The following is a 14,748-nucleotide window of genomic DNA, read 5'->3' on the forward strand; positions in this document are numbered from 1 at the left end:
TCTTTCCTTGCATACAGTACAGACAGTTCCAGTATTTTCAGTGAAGCTCCAAAAACTTATCATACTTTTGTGTTATAAATAACATTTATCAATGAATGTGCTACTATAGTAAGAAAGGTATTATATCTTTTATTTCTTCTTTGATTTGTAAGATACAGTATGCCAGAAGAAGGATCTAACACTGGTTGTAGTTGCAGATTGCAATATTCCTGCTAAGTTAACTGTTTTGGCAAGAACTTGGCAGAGCCTCATCGCTACCTGAACAGTTGCCTTCATTCAGACCCAACACTGCAACCTGTCTAAGATTCCTTACCATAGTCCATTAAGGTCTGAATTAAAGGGGTTTCATCTGCATTCACACAAAGAAACAGTTATGAAATTATACCTGGGATCATTATTTGTAGCTGTAATTGATAGTGAATATCAGAGTGAATTATGAATGATGTAGTGATAATTAAAATTGACAAATAATGTATTTAATTGCCCGTAAGTACAATAAATTTATACAGTTTGCCCTGTTTTTAATAAAACTAAGATTGTCTGCCAAAATAAACAAATCTTTTTTTGATAACTGTTTTGAAGGGGTTTGCTGCTTTTTATAAAAGAATGTTTTTAAAGAAAAATTAAGCAATGAATAGACAATATATCAGCATTTTAAATGAGAATTTAAGTGCCTTCTTGAGTAAACATGTTTACAAATAAGTGCTTTAATGAGTCTGATGATTTTCAACAAGAACACTCACAGATGCTTTTTGTATGTCACTTGACTTGGAGAAGGCCTACTTTCTGAATGGAAATATTGTGAACAAATGATAATATTTATTTTTCCATCAATGCATGTTACTATGCTTAATGTAAACTTGATTATCATCAGAAATTAAAGTAGCCAATTTAGAGAAAGAATTTTTTAATAATTTTGAAACTTCCCGCAGCATGATTGTTATCTAGTCAACTTAAGAGCCTCTTAAACGAGATGAACTTAAAGTACAAAATCATTTTAGGTGTATGAATACATTATGCAGGATAGTCGTTAACAAATCCTGAACTTCAATAGAAAATTGACAATATTGCAGGGAAATATCCCCTAAAGATTACTTCACAAAAGAATGTAATTTTAAATTTGATTGAAGTGTAAAATGCATGTTAAACGTATGATTGTAACAAGTATTTACTGTGCATTGGTGTCAGTATAATAATGATAATAAAAAGATGAAAGCTTTTTTTCATCAAGATTATGTATTACAGTGGAACACTGATCATATTTCAGCTTGTCGTCTACTCACATCAAAAGAATTTTAATTATTACCTGTACAAATGTTTTAGGTCCGAAAAAGAATTCTGAATGATTACAATGCATTAATAATGAAGAGAATATTTAATATTTAAATGTACTTTTAGATAATGAAATATAGAATATTATGATGTATTGTCAGTTTTGAGAAGTAATGGGCGTTCAACTTGCATTTGGGTTGTGCATGTACTTCATAACTATACATAAAGTGATTATTTTTGGACTACCAGAAAGTTTTTTAATTAAAATGTTTTTCAGTTATTAGGCACTGATGACTACTGTAGATAGTTACTTTGTTTTATCGATTTGGTTAACACAAATAAAGAGACATACAATCAGTATTTGATGAAGTATTAAAGTCAGCTGTATTTCATTTTTGAGTGCATGTTACGCTTAAATTTATGCCTCTTAAATTGGGTAATTCATATACATGGGTTATCGAAATATTGTCTACATAATCCTACTATATACAATTATTTCTATCGGGCAGACCGTTCTCTTTGTGTTGGCTCAATTATGTTGTGGCGATAGCGAAGATTGAAGTCGCTTATAGATTAAAGGGCAATAGGTATCGAATTAATCAGGTAAACATTTTCACCTTGTAACTTTCGGAATGTATTGATTCTTGAGTTTCTGAGATAACCCGTAATCCTTGCGCATTTTGTGTACCGGAGAGAAAATCCAAAATGACAGTTGGAGACTTTAGTAGTATTTACCAAGGAGATCTAAGTTGAGATTCCGAACTTACAATTTTGATGGCCCTTGATAGATAGACACAACCTACAAACAATTTATTGATATTCTTCCAAAATACTTTATTCCTGACAATATTGGAATTTTTATTCCATGCCGTATCATTGATTTCTTACGGATATAATTTTTGTAAAGATATTAGACATTTTATTGAGATAATTGGTGCAAAATTTTTGTTGAGTACATGATCTGTTTTCATCCAGAAATATATTCAAGAAAGAAAGCATCCTCATGAACTTTCCATGTTTTTATTCCAAACATTTTTTTTATTTTTTTTTTGTTGGGTTTAACGTCGCACCGACACAATTATAGGTCATATGGCGACTTTCCAGCTTTGATGGTGGAGGAAGACCCCAGAACCCTCCATGCATTATTTCATCACAAGCGGGCACCTGGGTAGAACCACCGACCTTCCGTAAGCCAGCTGGATGGCTTCCTCACATGAAGAATTCAACGCCCCGAGTGAGGCTCGAACCCACATCGATGAGGAGCAAGTGATTTGAAGTCGGCGACCTTAACCACTCAGCCACGGAGGCCCCTGATTTGGAAGGAATTAATACTCTAGTAAAAGTTCATTAATATTTTGAAAACAGGCGTGTGAGTAAATCTGATGTCAGTTGATTATGAAAACATGACATGTGTCAAGAAAGAAATAAAGTGAATCTATCATGACTTGACACCTATTTCTACAGTCATTAATTTATATTGATTCGGTACAAATTAAGGTAGCGGAGGTAAATTTCTGGAAATAAGCTTATCATGGTTTATGGTTGACAATTTAGATAGTGTCATTTTTAAAGTAATGATCGGTCAGTAATTCATACAGAAATCCTCCTTCACCGAGTAATATCCCAATTTATGATTAATTTACTGATGCTAAGATTGGGTCATTTAATATTTTCTTGTATTTGCAGGTAAGACATTGTTTGATAAACTTTGTTCGGGTGCAAATAAACAACCACTGTTGTCCTCGGGCAAACACTGTGGGGTTTCCCAAAATACACAAGTTTGCAATACAAAGTCATGTTAATATATATAAGATTAGGAAACAAAAAAGTGTAAAATGAAATTTTAATGTTAAATCCTGTTTCTTGTTTCGCATTACTGATAAGCCTTCATTTTCACCTAAATACCACTGTAATAAATTGGATATTGTACTGTTTTACCCGCTTTAATCTTGAATTGTTTAAGCAAATACAAAAAGAATGTGGTGAAAGAAACTGTTGTATATTATAATCCTGGCCCTTGATTTATTTTTGGGAACATTTAAAATTTCACAAAGTTTTTATTATAACCAAGTTCTTTCCTAGCCATTGACTTCACATAATTTAATCAAATGTAAGGGTTGAGAGGACAGAGGTTTTAGTGCACATGGCTGTAAAAGAAGCAGATAGAACCTTTTGCTTTCCTGTCTTGCAATGGTCTTTCTCTTGTTAGAAACTCAATTGAACACAATTTAATTATGTTTTTCTTAAAGGTTCTCAAACCTGTACAAAAGCATTATATACTTTTAATTTGATAGTATATGTGAATTTAGATAATGGTATGAAAGTATTTGCAAATTTAATATTAGATATAAAGGAGATATTTGGTTGTATCTGTACCACTCAGGTACTGTCTTCAATTACTTTTCACACCTCAAGAAATACATATAAACCCCTATATGATCATGGTGACATAAAAATCATTTGTATTGTATTGTACTGCAAACCAAAAAAATATTTTTCACTGAGCAATTATATACAGAGCAGACTGGTGTAAGGTGACTTTTTAATTTAATGTTGTGGGCCTATATGGATATACAATCCCACTTGTTACAGTCATTCATACATCCAAACTTATCTCTAGTTCATCTGTATCAATGCTGTCTGTACTGGGGCAAACATACAATTAGTTACTTTTTCTTTCAGACAAAAAGCCAGGCTTTCTGTGATGTTTTCTCTGCTCAAATTTCCTGGTTTATGTTAAATTTTGTATGTTTTTTATCAGTTTCCCCAAAATTGCTCCTGTCTTCTTTAATATTTATGATGTTCAGTGTTTTTAATAGAATTCAGTTTCTGTTGTGAGAAAGTTAGATGTTTGAGGTTAAGCTACCCACTTAATCATGATATCAACTCTTTAAAGAACTTCTACCCCAAATTGTCAGTTACCTTGTAGACCGGTCATTGTCTGGCGGCGGCCATCATGCATCAACATTTGCCTTGTTATCACATGCAGGAAAACTACTTTATTACTAGAAAAACTGTTGGAGCCAAAATACAGTCAGACATCTTTGGTGCATTGTAAACCTTGAAAAGTGTGAAAATTACTAACATGATCATGGTAGTCCATGGTTGAAAAAAAAATGACCATGGTAGACGTCGACCCTGGTCAAGCTGTCTTTTCTGACCATGGTTGATCATGGCCGCAATTATTGCAGTCTTCTCGCACCATGGCCGACCGTGCTCCTGACTATGTTTTCGCTATGGTATTTGAGGGTTGATCACGTTAAAACATAGTCAACCATAAAAACTGTGGTGACCGTGGTCATCATTTCGCCTGGGCACTTTTCAGTCAAAATGCTATTCTTAACAAAAAACAAATATACAAGAAAATTAATTTCTCTTAGCACAATAATTTATTTTGCTATCAAAGAGAAATTTATAAATGTAGAAATACAATGATGAAGTATAATAAGTACCTTGCACCGACTTACATCTTATCTTCTATAGTCATGTACACTTCTATAAATCAAGCACTGGCATTTCAAAAAGAAAATAGCTGTAATTGTGCAGGTATTTGTGTTTTTTCTTATAAAGTAAACTCTTGAGTGTCTACGACTTTATAAAGAAGATGATAGAGATTAATTACACCGTAATTTGTGCAAAAGTTATACAAAACACAACAATTTTAGTTTTTTCCAAAGCAATTAGAAACACGTTAATAAATGAATAATTATAAAGTGACCTGCCTTGGTTTGTGATTTTTGGATTTTGATCATAGTGGTCCTTTTCAAGAAAACAAAAGCAGAGTATAGAAGCCAAAGAATTTTGTAAATAAAAGAAGAAAGATTTAGAAGAAAGCTTGCTTCGGGATGTTGAAAATAAGATGAATGATATTGAATGTTAAGGTTGCTGGTAGTCATGAGGCTCAAGCTTTGGTATTAAACAAAATGTTTTTGTCTTTCCAGAAAACAGGCATTTAATACAGTATAGACTATAACATTTTAGTGAAGTTGTTAGCATTTGTCATTACATTCAGTCTATGATAAATGACCTTATTTTTTGCATAACGTAATAAAGCTGGATTAACATTTTAGTCAATCATTTAGCATTGTTGCAGTAAGTTGTATATATTTAGCCGTTAATCCCTTTTACAAACTTTGGCATATTTCTTTTTAATTTCATGAACAAAGTGGACCGTGGTCGAAGTGTCAAACATTTCAAACAAATACCTTTTCTTTCATTTACATGGCTCTTATGTTAACGTGTTGAGTTAAATATCCTTGCTAGATTTTTGTCATTGTTGGTTTTTGGTTGAGAGACAACTTGAAATGTAAATGACGACAACTTTTATGATAAGATATTGCATCTGTAGACTTTTTGTGGTTACGAGAATGATTATAATACAATTATTTAGGTTAACAAATGTTTCATAATGATTGTTCTGTAATAAAATGACATCGGCTGAAATATTCCGATGATAAAATGGGCAAAATATCTGTTTGAACTGAAGACAAACATTGCATTTTGGTAAAAGCCTTTCGCATAATATCGCAACAAAAATGTTGAACAATATTGTCACAACCTGAAAATTACAGTTTAAGGTAATAAATTTCGTGCGTATAGGATGTAATCCCAGTCATTAAATAGGAAAATGTCTCAATTTACCTATGATGTTACCGCGCCATTTTGTTATGGCTTGATACAGTTAAACACTCATTTCACTTGAATATTTCACGTACAAGACCTTTCTCTTTCTGAAGTTCTTTATAAAAATACGGAAGAAGGGGAGATAAGGAACAAGAGCAATTTAATCTATGATACTGACCCCCACATGAGATAATTGAATGTTTAGAGGTTTATTATTACTATTATTTCTTGTAATAATTTTCATACATTCTTCAAAGTTAAGATCTTAAAATAGAAAAGTGTTTCGGGTTTTAGTCTTACAAAAAAATGTTTCTTCATAAATGTTTTTTTGGAACAGTAGGATTTATGGATGAAAAGTATTTAAGTACATCCTGCTGTGAGAAGACATATTTTAATGAGTTTTGGAGAAGGTGGATTTAGATTTACTTAAATCTCATTCCAGTCATTTAACTTGGGGATCATAACAAAAATTAGATAACACATTTTGGGATCAGGAAAGTTAAATTAATTACCTACATGTGTATCAACAATCATTTCAGATATATTTTATGTTTTATGGTTATTATAATAATGGCTCAACTTTTTTTCTGCATAATAAGGCAGATTTTCAGTTATTTATATAATGTTAGCGATATAACATCAAGCTTCTTCGATGACTTCACCTTGATGCTGTATGAATGCCTTGCTATTTGAGATTGACTCACAGTATTATTGGGTAGTGGTCAATGGTCAAGATAATGTTAAACTTGAGAGTCAATATTTTCTCTTACCCTAAATTGAATAACCTGGTATTTTGTCAGCAAACTGTCAAATACTTTGTGGTAGACAAGTCTGTGCCTGATGCATTTTAGGATGGATGGATGGATTTATGGTTGTCTGGTGTTAATGCAGCAACTATGTAAGTGAATCATTGGCCAGTGTCCTGTAGTAATTGTCCTTTTATCGTATTATGCAATTGGCATTTTCAGAGTGCTGGAATTATCAAAAACAAAAACAGCTATTATAGTGTAAAATGGTCATATCGGCTTAATGTTTATAATACTTGCCTCATTCTTTGCTATGAACATAAAATTTATTATTTTCTCAGTATTTGCTTATATTATTTTCTTTAATTGCATGTTAGCTCAGATGTTTGTCATAGTATTAAATATTTGATTAGCATACATATTTTGAAGTATTATTGAATCTGTGTCTTTCTTGATTAGCTCCCTTTATGGCTGTGACAGTATAATCCAAGTAGTGCATTTCTAACCATATAATAATGTATATATTCTTGTTTTTGAAGTTGCTTTATCTTTATATGTTTTTCACATAAGATTAAAAGAAAAAACCTTATGGAAATTTTAAAGTCTGTAAATGCGGTAACCAGAATTCCTGATAACAGCTCTTGAAAATAATTCTGTCAGTTGAAAATGTAATCCTGGAATAAACTGCAAAATGCTCTTCCAAATTTATGAGGGCATTTGTGCCTTTCTGTTTCTGTCTAGATACTGCTTTCATCAATTAAGTTGATGTTTTTCGCACATTGCATAATGTACTTATTCTTTTAACGAGGCAATTCCCTAATTTATGAGAAATTTTTCCTAACTCGTCTAGAGACCGAAGGCTTATCATCTTAAAGAATGGCAAAATTACAAAACGTTATCAATCTATGCTGGTTCTTTGCTAGATTTCATCTGGAAGTCTCAAGACTGTAATGCTTTTCATGTGTTTTACAAAATAATTCTGCAATAATTATACAACTTCAGGGTTCTCTGATAGTGTTTATTATCTAACTTGATGAGATATATGATAATTTTTCCGCTCAGTTTGAGGAACCGTGGATCCTCAGAGATTTTGTAGATTTGCTAAGCTCTCCCAGCTGTCTTCCACAATCAAAGAGTGCAGTTGTTGCACTTGCGGTATACAGCATAATTTCAATAATTTCTTTTAGATCTGTATCAAATGATTTTTGCAAATGTTCTTTTAAGTGTTGATAATATTTGTTTGTATTTAATTGCCAGGTATATTTTTTGCTTATATTCTTATAAATATCTTTTTTATGACACATACAGCTTACAGCTATTATTTTTATCAGTCAATCCTTGACTGATTTGCTTTTTCTTTTTTCTTTTTCATAATTACCTTTCAAATCTTTGCTTCTTCTCTATACTAGACAGTAAGACCACCGCCACATCACATGTAATGATGTTATATGTGAAAATCTTTAATCAAGCAAAAAGCCTAAACAGCCTTATAAGTTTCTAAATATATATTGCCTTTTGGAAATATGTTTTTAAACAATTATTTCTTTGTTCCCAGTAAATTTGATTATTTTAGCTGATAGATGAGGGGAGCCATAACAGAAGCTTTTAAATATAGATGATTTGATTTTTAACTTGTTTCTGTATTCCTATGGGTATTGTGAGAAATGATTTAACAGCTTTTCCTTGGCAACCATGGGAAGGAAACAATTTTATTTCAAACTATTTTGGTTTTTAAAATTCCAGAATGTCATTCTTTCGCCAAACTCATTTATTTTACGTAGACTTTTGTTGGAACTAAAAGCTTGAAATGCATGTTCCATATTTCCTTCTGTATTTAAATGTGAGAAACTGCCTGATTTTAGCAGCAATTTTGGCATCAAGAAAATTGTCATTTTTTCTACCTTCAGTGAATTTTCGCAGAATATATTTTGGGAACTTATTTTTTTACAGATATTTTCTTAAATAAGATCTACAGTTGTAAAACAAACATTATCTAAGAAGATCTACAGAGTTCTTTGTTACTAAATCATTTTCTATTAGAGAAATATTTAGTGGTGTGAAACCTATAAACTAAGTAATACAATACAGATTATTGGACATAAAGCTTTAGATTACTTTTAAAACATCAAAGACAGGACTGCAGGTTATTTGTAAGGAGAACAAAGAATGCAATCCTAAAATATATTAGCAGGAGTAAATATCTCTATTTTGTTTAAAAGTGTATTTCTGACAGTCTAATCTTTTGGGTGTGCCAAGACTATAGATGAATGAAAACATCAAATATAAATTCAGGTGGCTTTTGATGCCACATACACATTAACAAATTTTTTTGTTCCATATTCTGGAACTAAATTTCAGATAGACCCACCCAAACTGACAGTTATAAAACTGAGTTTTAATCAATAGAACCAGTCCTGAATATTTTTTTTTCAATTCAATTAAGCTTATAGGTAAAGATGTTTTTTGCTTATACTACAGGCATTTAGGTTGTAAGATTATTGTGATGTAGATAATCAGATTTCTTTCCAAAGACATTGAAGTGGTGGAGGCACTGTAACCAATTTGTGTTGTTGGCAATCCATTAAGTCATATTACTTTGAACTATGTCAGTTCTGCTGGTGATTCTCTGCTGTATAAAAAAGTGTTATATTCACTCACAGACTTTCAGACAGAAAAAAATAATAAAACTCACAGCTTTCCAAGACCTCCATTTGTTTTGATGGAGAGAGTTAAGTTATTGGCACAAAGGGGCAACAATTGAATCAGTGGGTAGCATCTGAGAACAGATTAAGTCTGTTGGCTTCAAGCTTTTCCTAAATGCTACTCATTTATTCTTCTTTAATCTGATTTGCAGAACTTTGTGCCCAGTCTGAGCCAATTTTGTCTTGGTTTATGTCTTAATTTTGCCATTTATTATCCTTTAATGACCGGTTGTGTTGGCTTCTCTGATTTGATGACTTTAAAGTCAAAGTCTTACAGCAGATATTTCAGCTTAAAGATAAACTATCCTGATAAAAAAGAAATATGTCATTATTTAAAAAATAAATTAAGTGAACATTATAAATACTCATTTGAAACCTTTTTTTTCACAGGGTAATGTATTTCACAAAGTTTGTACCTGGCTGTCCTTGGCAAAGTTGTGTATTTATTATTTCTCTGATTTTCCTGTTTTTTGTTCTGTTACTCCATTTAATAAATAATTTGTTGTATATGGCATAAGGAACAAAAGGTATTTAATTTATTATATATCTGTTCAAACAATATTTATAAAAACTGATTGACATGATTTATTGGATTTAAATTATTAAAGTGCTGAGTCCAAAGTCACAGTGTCAGTTTTAATGGTAACTAACAAGGTTATAAGCTCAATTATAGTATTGTATTGACAGAAATTGATCCTTATATTGATGAATATTATTGGTTATAAATTATCAAAAATGTCAGTAAATATAAAAGATTCTCAGATTGAATGCTTCAGGAAATGTTTTTTTATAGTGCTGTTTAAGTAACAAAAATGGCGTGGTCAGGTGTGGTGGGGGATGGAAGGTTTGCTCTGTTTAATCACAACAACTGGGCAAAGAAACACATTTATTTTCCTGCATCTTTCAGCAACTTGGTTAATCTTATATAGACATTCATTCATACATATATTTGCTTTGTTCATAAAATAAGTAAAAAACAAAAACAAGTCAATTCAAATGTGGAAAATAAATAGAGATAAAGGTGATATATCAAATTATATATTTTTTCTTGCTTGCTCTATTGATGATGCATTTCAGAATAATATATCATCCATCAGGCGATTCAAATGTATAAATGCAGATATTGGAGGGCAATAAAATGAGAAATGGGCTATAAAATTTTTGATATCTTTATTTCCATATTTGAGAAAGGTATTTATATTAGTGTGATAAAATATTGACAAAATGTACAAGACAGGTGTTGTCAGACCTGAATGTTTAATGGTATTTTCGTGAAGTACTAAGGTAAAAGGTCCAGAAATTTATCTTTTTGCCATGTCAGATGTCACTTGTACATGGGTTAGCGCACCTCACCAAAACAATTGAGTATTTGTTGGGTTTTATTTTATGTATCAAAAAATTGCCAGCGAGTGTATTGTACTATTTTATCACTTGTCAATATAGTTAATAATTAAAAGGTAAATTCTTTTAATTTTGTCTATGTTTTGGAGAAAAAAAGTTCGAATATCACCAGATCATAGAAAGAAAGAATTGTTTTACATGAAAATGAAACAGCATATAAAACATTTATATTATTCTACAAAACCATTGTCAATGTACTCATATATGTATTGAATTCCGGAAAGGGACTGCAGTAATTAGGGGCCATACTTCTAGACAGTTTAACACCTTTTAAAAAAACTCACCATTTTTAAAAAACTGTTACATGTCTTCATATTGATGCATTTGCAACAATGTACCAGTACTTTAACTTTACATAACCAGGTTAAACATTGTTTTTGACAATTGTTTACTTTTATTTCTTAACAAATGGCATTATTTTTTAAAGAGAGACAACTCTTTTCGAATATTTTAAGTATCCAATTCTAAGGGACAGAACAGTAAACAATGTATTGGACAGATTGTTTGTAAAGGTTCATTTACTAAAAATTTCTGTGGTTTTGTGATATACTGCTAAACCTTAAGAGTATTATACTTTGGATCTGATACTGAGTTCAGTAGATCTAAAGTATTTAGAGGTTGGCTGTCTGGATGTTACTTTTCACAATAGAACATTATTTCAGGAAGCTCCTTGATTATAATTAACACAAACCTAGATTTGAGTTTATGTCCATAGAAAACAGTTTGACATTACATTAGTTACTACTGTTCCTATTCCTCTGTCTGATTCATCATAAAACAAACATGGTCAAACCTGTAGTAAACAGTCAGTCAGGGGAGCTAACACAGTCTGGCTTCTTAAGGCAGACTGCTGCTCAAGATAAGTTTAATTAAAATAAGTACAAAAAGTCAATAATTTATTAGGAAAGTTAGCTGACTAGCGGCTTAAGGAAAGTGGCAGCTTTATACAGGTGGCCTCTAGCGCAGGTTTGTCTCTAGATCAATCTGTTCATTGTATATTTAAATTTAAAGACTGGAGAATATCTAAGATATATAAAACAAAATAGAAAATTTATGACTTCCGAAACCAACAATTTACAATATTGATTGGTAAACATTTCAGTATGCTTTATGATAGGCCTGTGTTTGTTTTTTTCACATACTTCATCATGAAGCCCTTACTTATATAGATAAGACATGGACTGAAGACCTTCCTGGGGAGTGTCAATCACATCACAGCAAGATTTATTTGTTCCTTCATTAAAATTAAGTGCATTTTGTTATGTTTTGGTTTAAGTTGCATTCAGCAACTCAAATTATGAAGTATGAAATGAAATACCTCTGATTTTGCTTGCTTGTCAATTGATAATAAATGTTCAGATAGTTCATTACTGTTTTGTGTATGCTTGTTCAAGGACAGTTGATCCTGATACAGATACGTTCATAGTTTTGAAGGTATCATATAAATTACATGTATATGGTTAATCAGAAATTCGGTAGCTTCTCTGGAATGATATTAATTATTTTGATATTTTAAAGTGATATTGAATTGATGTTCACCGTATGACACTGAGCTATCCCACTGCACACACACATTGACATGGCTTAATACCATTGTCCAGTGTTTCCGTATAATTTACCTCGGATACTAGCGTCACACCCCACCTGTGACCACCTGAGAGATCATGTGACCAGTTGACCTCACACAACCTGCACCCCTGACCTCTAGTGGCTGATGAGTGCACTTTATCCATTAAAAGGGAGATAATTAGAGGGCTACTTGATTAGTTTAAAATGATCGCTACAATTATCTGGTTGTACATTTGGTGGAATTAAGAGCTCTTGACATGTTCATAGCATACATTTACTTCTAAATTGCAACGTCTGTATTAGGTTTTTGTATCTGCTTTATTTGCTGTTGACATTCTCAGGCTTACAGTCCGTCTTTTTTAGAGTATTTGTTGAAATTTAATTATAACTTAAGTTGACTCATTCAAATGCATTAGTCTGGTTAAATAGAATGCAGTTTTATAAGATAGTATCTTTATGGCATAAGATAAATCCGAACATTTTGATATACGAACGGGTATAAAGCACAGGTGCATAATTTTCAATGAAAATTAACAAAATGCATACAAAAATAACGACTGCATAAGTTACCGCTATTTGATACCTTAGAATGATACCATGTTAAAACTGTATGTGGTCCTTCATTGTTACCTTTGATGAAAGTTTTGCATAACAAAATTAGAACTAATTTAGATGCGTAAATGACAGCACTAAATCATTATATTGTTACTTCCCATGTTATCATATTTCTATTACCTTACTATCAAAGTTTCCAAAATTAATTTACAAATTCTTTAACAGAAAATTGAGAATTTATGCATAGATAGATTTGAATATTAGTGTCATGAGTTGATTTTTTCACCCCATGATTTATGTGGACGAGAAATGTTGCACCTGTCTAAGGTTAGATACAGAATGATACATTGTAGTATTGGGAGAAATAGCATTCATCATTTACTTTTCTTTTTGATTCTTTCTCTCCTTTTAAAATCTTTCTTTTTCTCACTTTTTTCTTTCTTTCTTTCTTTATAGATTCATTCATCCATTCCATCAATTAATCAGTCTATCTATCAGTCAGTCAGTCTCTGTAAATTATGCCCTTACTATATTGCAGGTGAATGCTGTGGATCCGGACTGTGGTGTAAATGGAAACATTGTGTACAGTATTCCAGAAGGTCCGGGGACAGACCTGTTCACAGTCCAGGATCTAACAGGGAAGATCTGTCTCAACAAGATGCTTGATCATGAGACCAGCAATCTGTACGAGTTTGCAGTTGTTGCTACAGATTCAGGTATCATATCTTTTCTTCAATCCTGTACATGTCAAGTCTTGAACCTATGTTTTGCACTGGATCATCTGGACAAGGCAGTTAAAAGACTTACCATAGTTACCGTTGCACCTAACCATAGTTACTGTTGCACAGATAAAGTTATATTGCTTTGATGCAGTATATAGTGGATGTAGTGTTTCTAACTATAAGCTGTAAATATATATTTTTTCAGAAAGCTCCAGGTGAAGGGTATGGATCACCTCTACATTTAGTTACTTTTCATGAACATCATTTGTACATATTACTTTTCATGAAGGGGGCCTCCGTGGCCGAGTGGTCAAGGTCGCTGACTTCAAATCACTTGCCCCTCATCGATGTGGGTTCGAGCCTCACTCGGGGCGTTGAATTCTTCATGTGAGGAAGCCATCCAGCTGGCTTACGGAAGGTCGATGGTTCTACCCAGGTGCCCGCTCGTGATGAAATAATGCAAGGAGGGGCATCTGGGGTCTTCCTCCACCATTAAAGCTGGAAAGTCGCCATATGACCTATCATGTGTCGGTGCGACGTTAAATCCAACAACAACAACAACTTTTCATGAACATGATTTGTATATATTAATTTTCATGGATATGATTTGTAGATACTAATTTTCATGAACATGACTTAGAGATATTACTTTTCATGAACCTGATTTGGAGATATTACTTGACAACATGATTTTAATTTTCAGGAAACTTTGCAACAACCGCAAACATACGGATTACAGTACTTGACATAAATGATAATTATCCAGTGTTTTACCCACGTAACTACAGTATGAACATACAAGACAGCTCGCAACCGGGTTCCACGGTGATCACTGTCCAGGCTAGTGATGATGACTCAGGACAGTACGGAGAAGTTACATACAGTATTCTCTCTGGGAATACAGATGGAAAATTCAGAATAGATTCAAAATCAGGTATGTGCATGTATTGTTGATAGGTACTTCTCAAAATATTTAAAGGACCTCACAGAAAACAATGACATGGTTTAGCTTGAAAGCTCTTTGCATCCTTTAGCAATATGTATATAGTAATTTAAGGTACTATTTTTAGAAAATATATGTTCTGTTGACTTGACTGTTACATAAAAGATGACGATTTAAGTTTGTCAAAGTATCTGTATGTTCGTAAGTTGAGGTGT

At 32.2% G+C, this 14,748-nt stretch overlaps 1 protein-coding gene across 1 annotated transcript in view; it reads left to right on the top strand.

Moving 5' to 3' along the window:
* LOC123556355 (protein dachsous-like) overlaps positions 1–14,748 on the top strand; it is a 70,595-nt gene that overhangs the window by 32,401 nt on the left and 23,446 nt on the right. Inside the window, exons 3-4 of the mRNA XM_045347006.2 lie at positions 13,407–13,584; positions 14,294–14,524. Of these exons, the coding sequence (XP_045202941.2) occupies positions 13,407–13,584; positions 14,294–14,524 (409 nt within the window). The remainder of the gene's footprint in view (positions 1–13,406; positions 13,585–14,293; positions 14,525–14,748) is intronic.

The sequence above is a fragment of the Mercenaria mercenaria genome, chromosome 5, assembly GCF_021730395.1.
Source record: "Mercenaria mercenaria strain notata chromosome 5, MADL_Memer_1, whole genome shotgun sequence".
Classification (NCBI taxonomy): domain Eukaryota; kingdom Metazoa; phylum Mollusca; class Bivalvia; order Venerida; family Veneridae; genus Mercenaria; species Mercenaria mercenaria.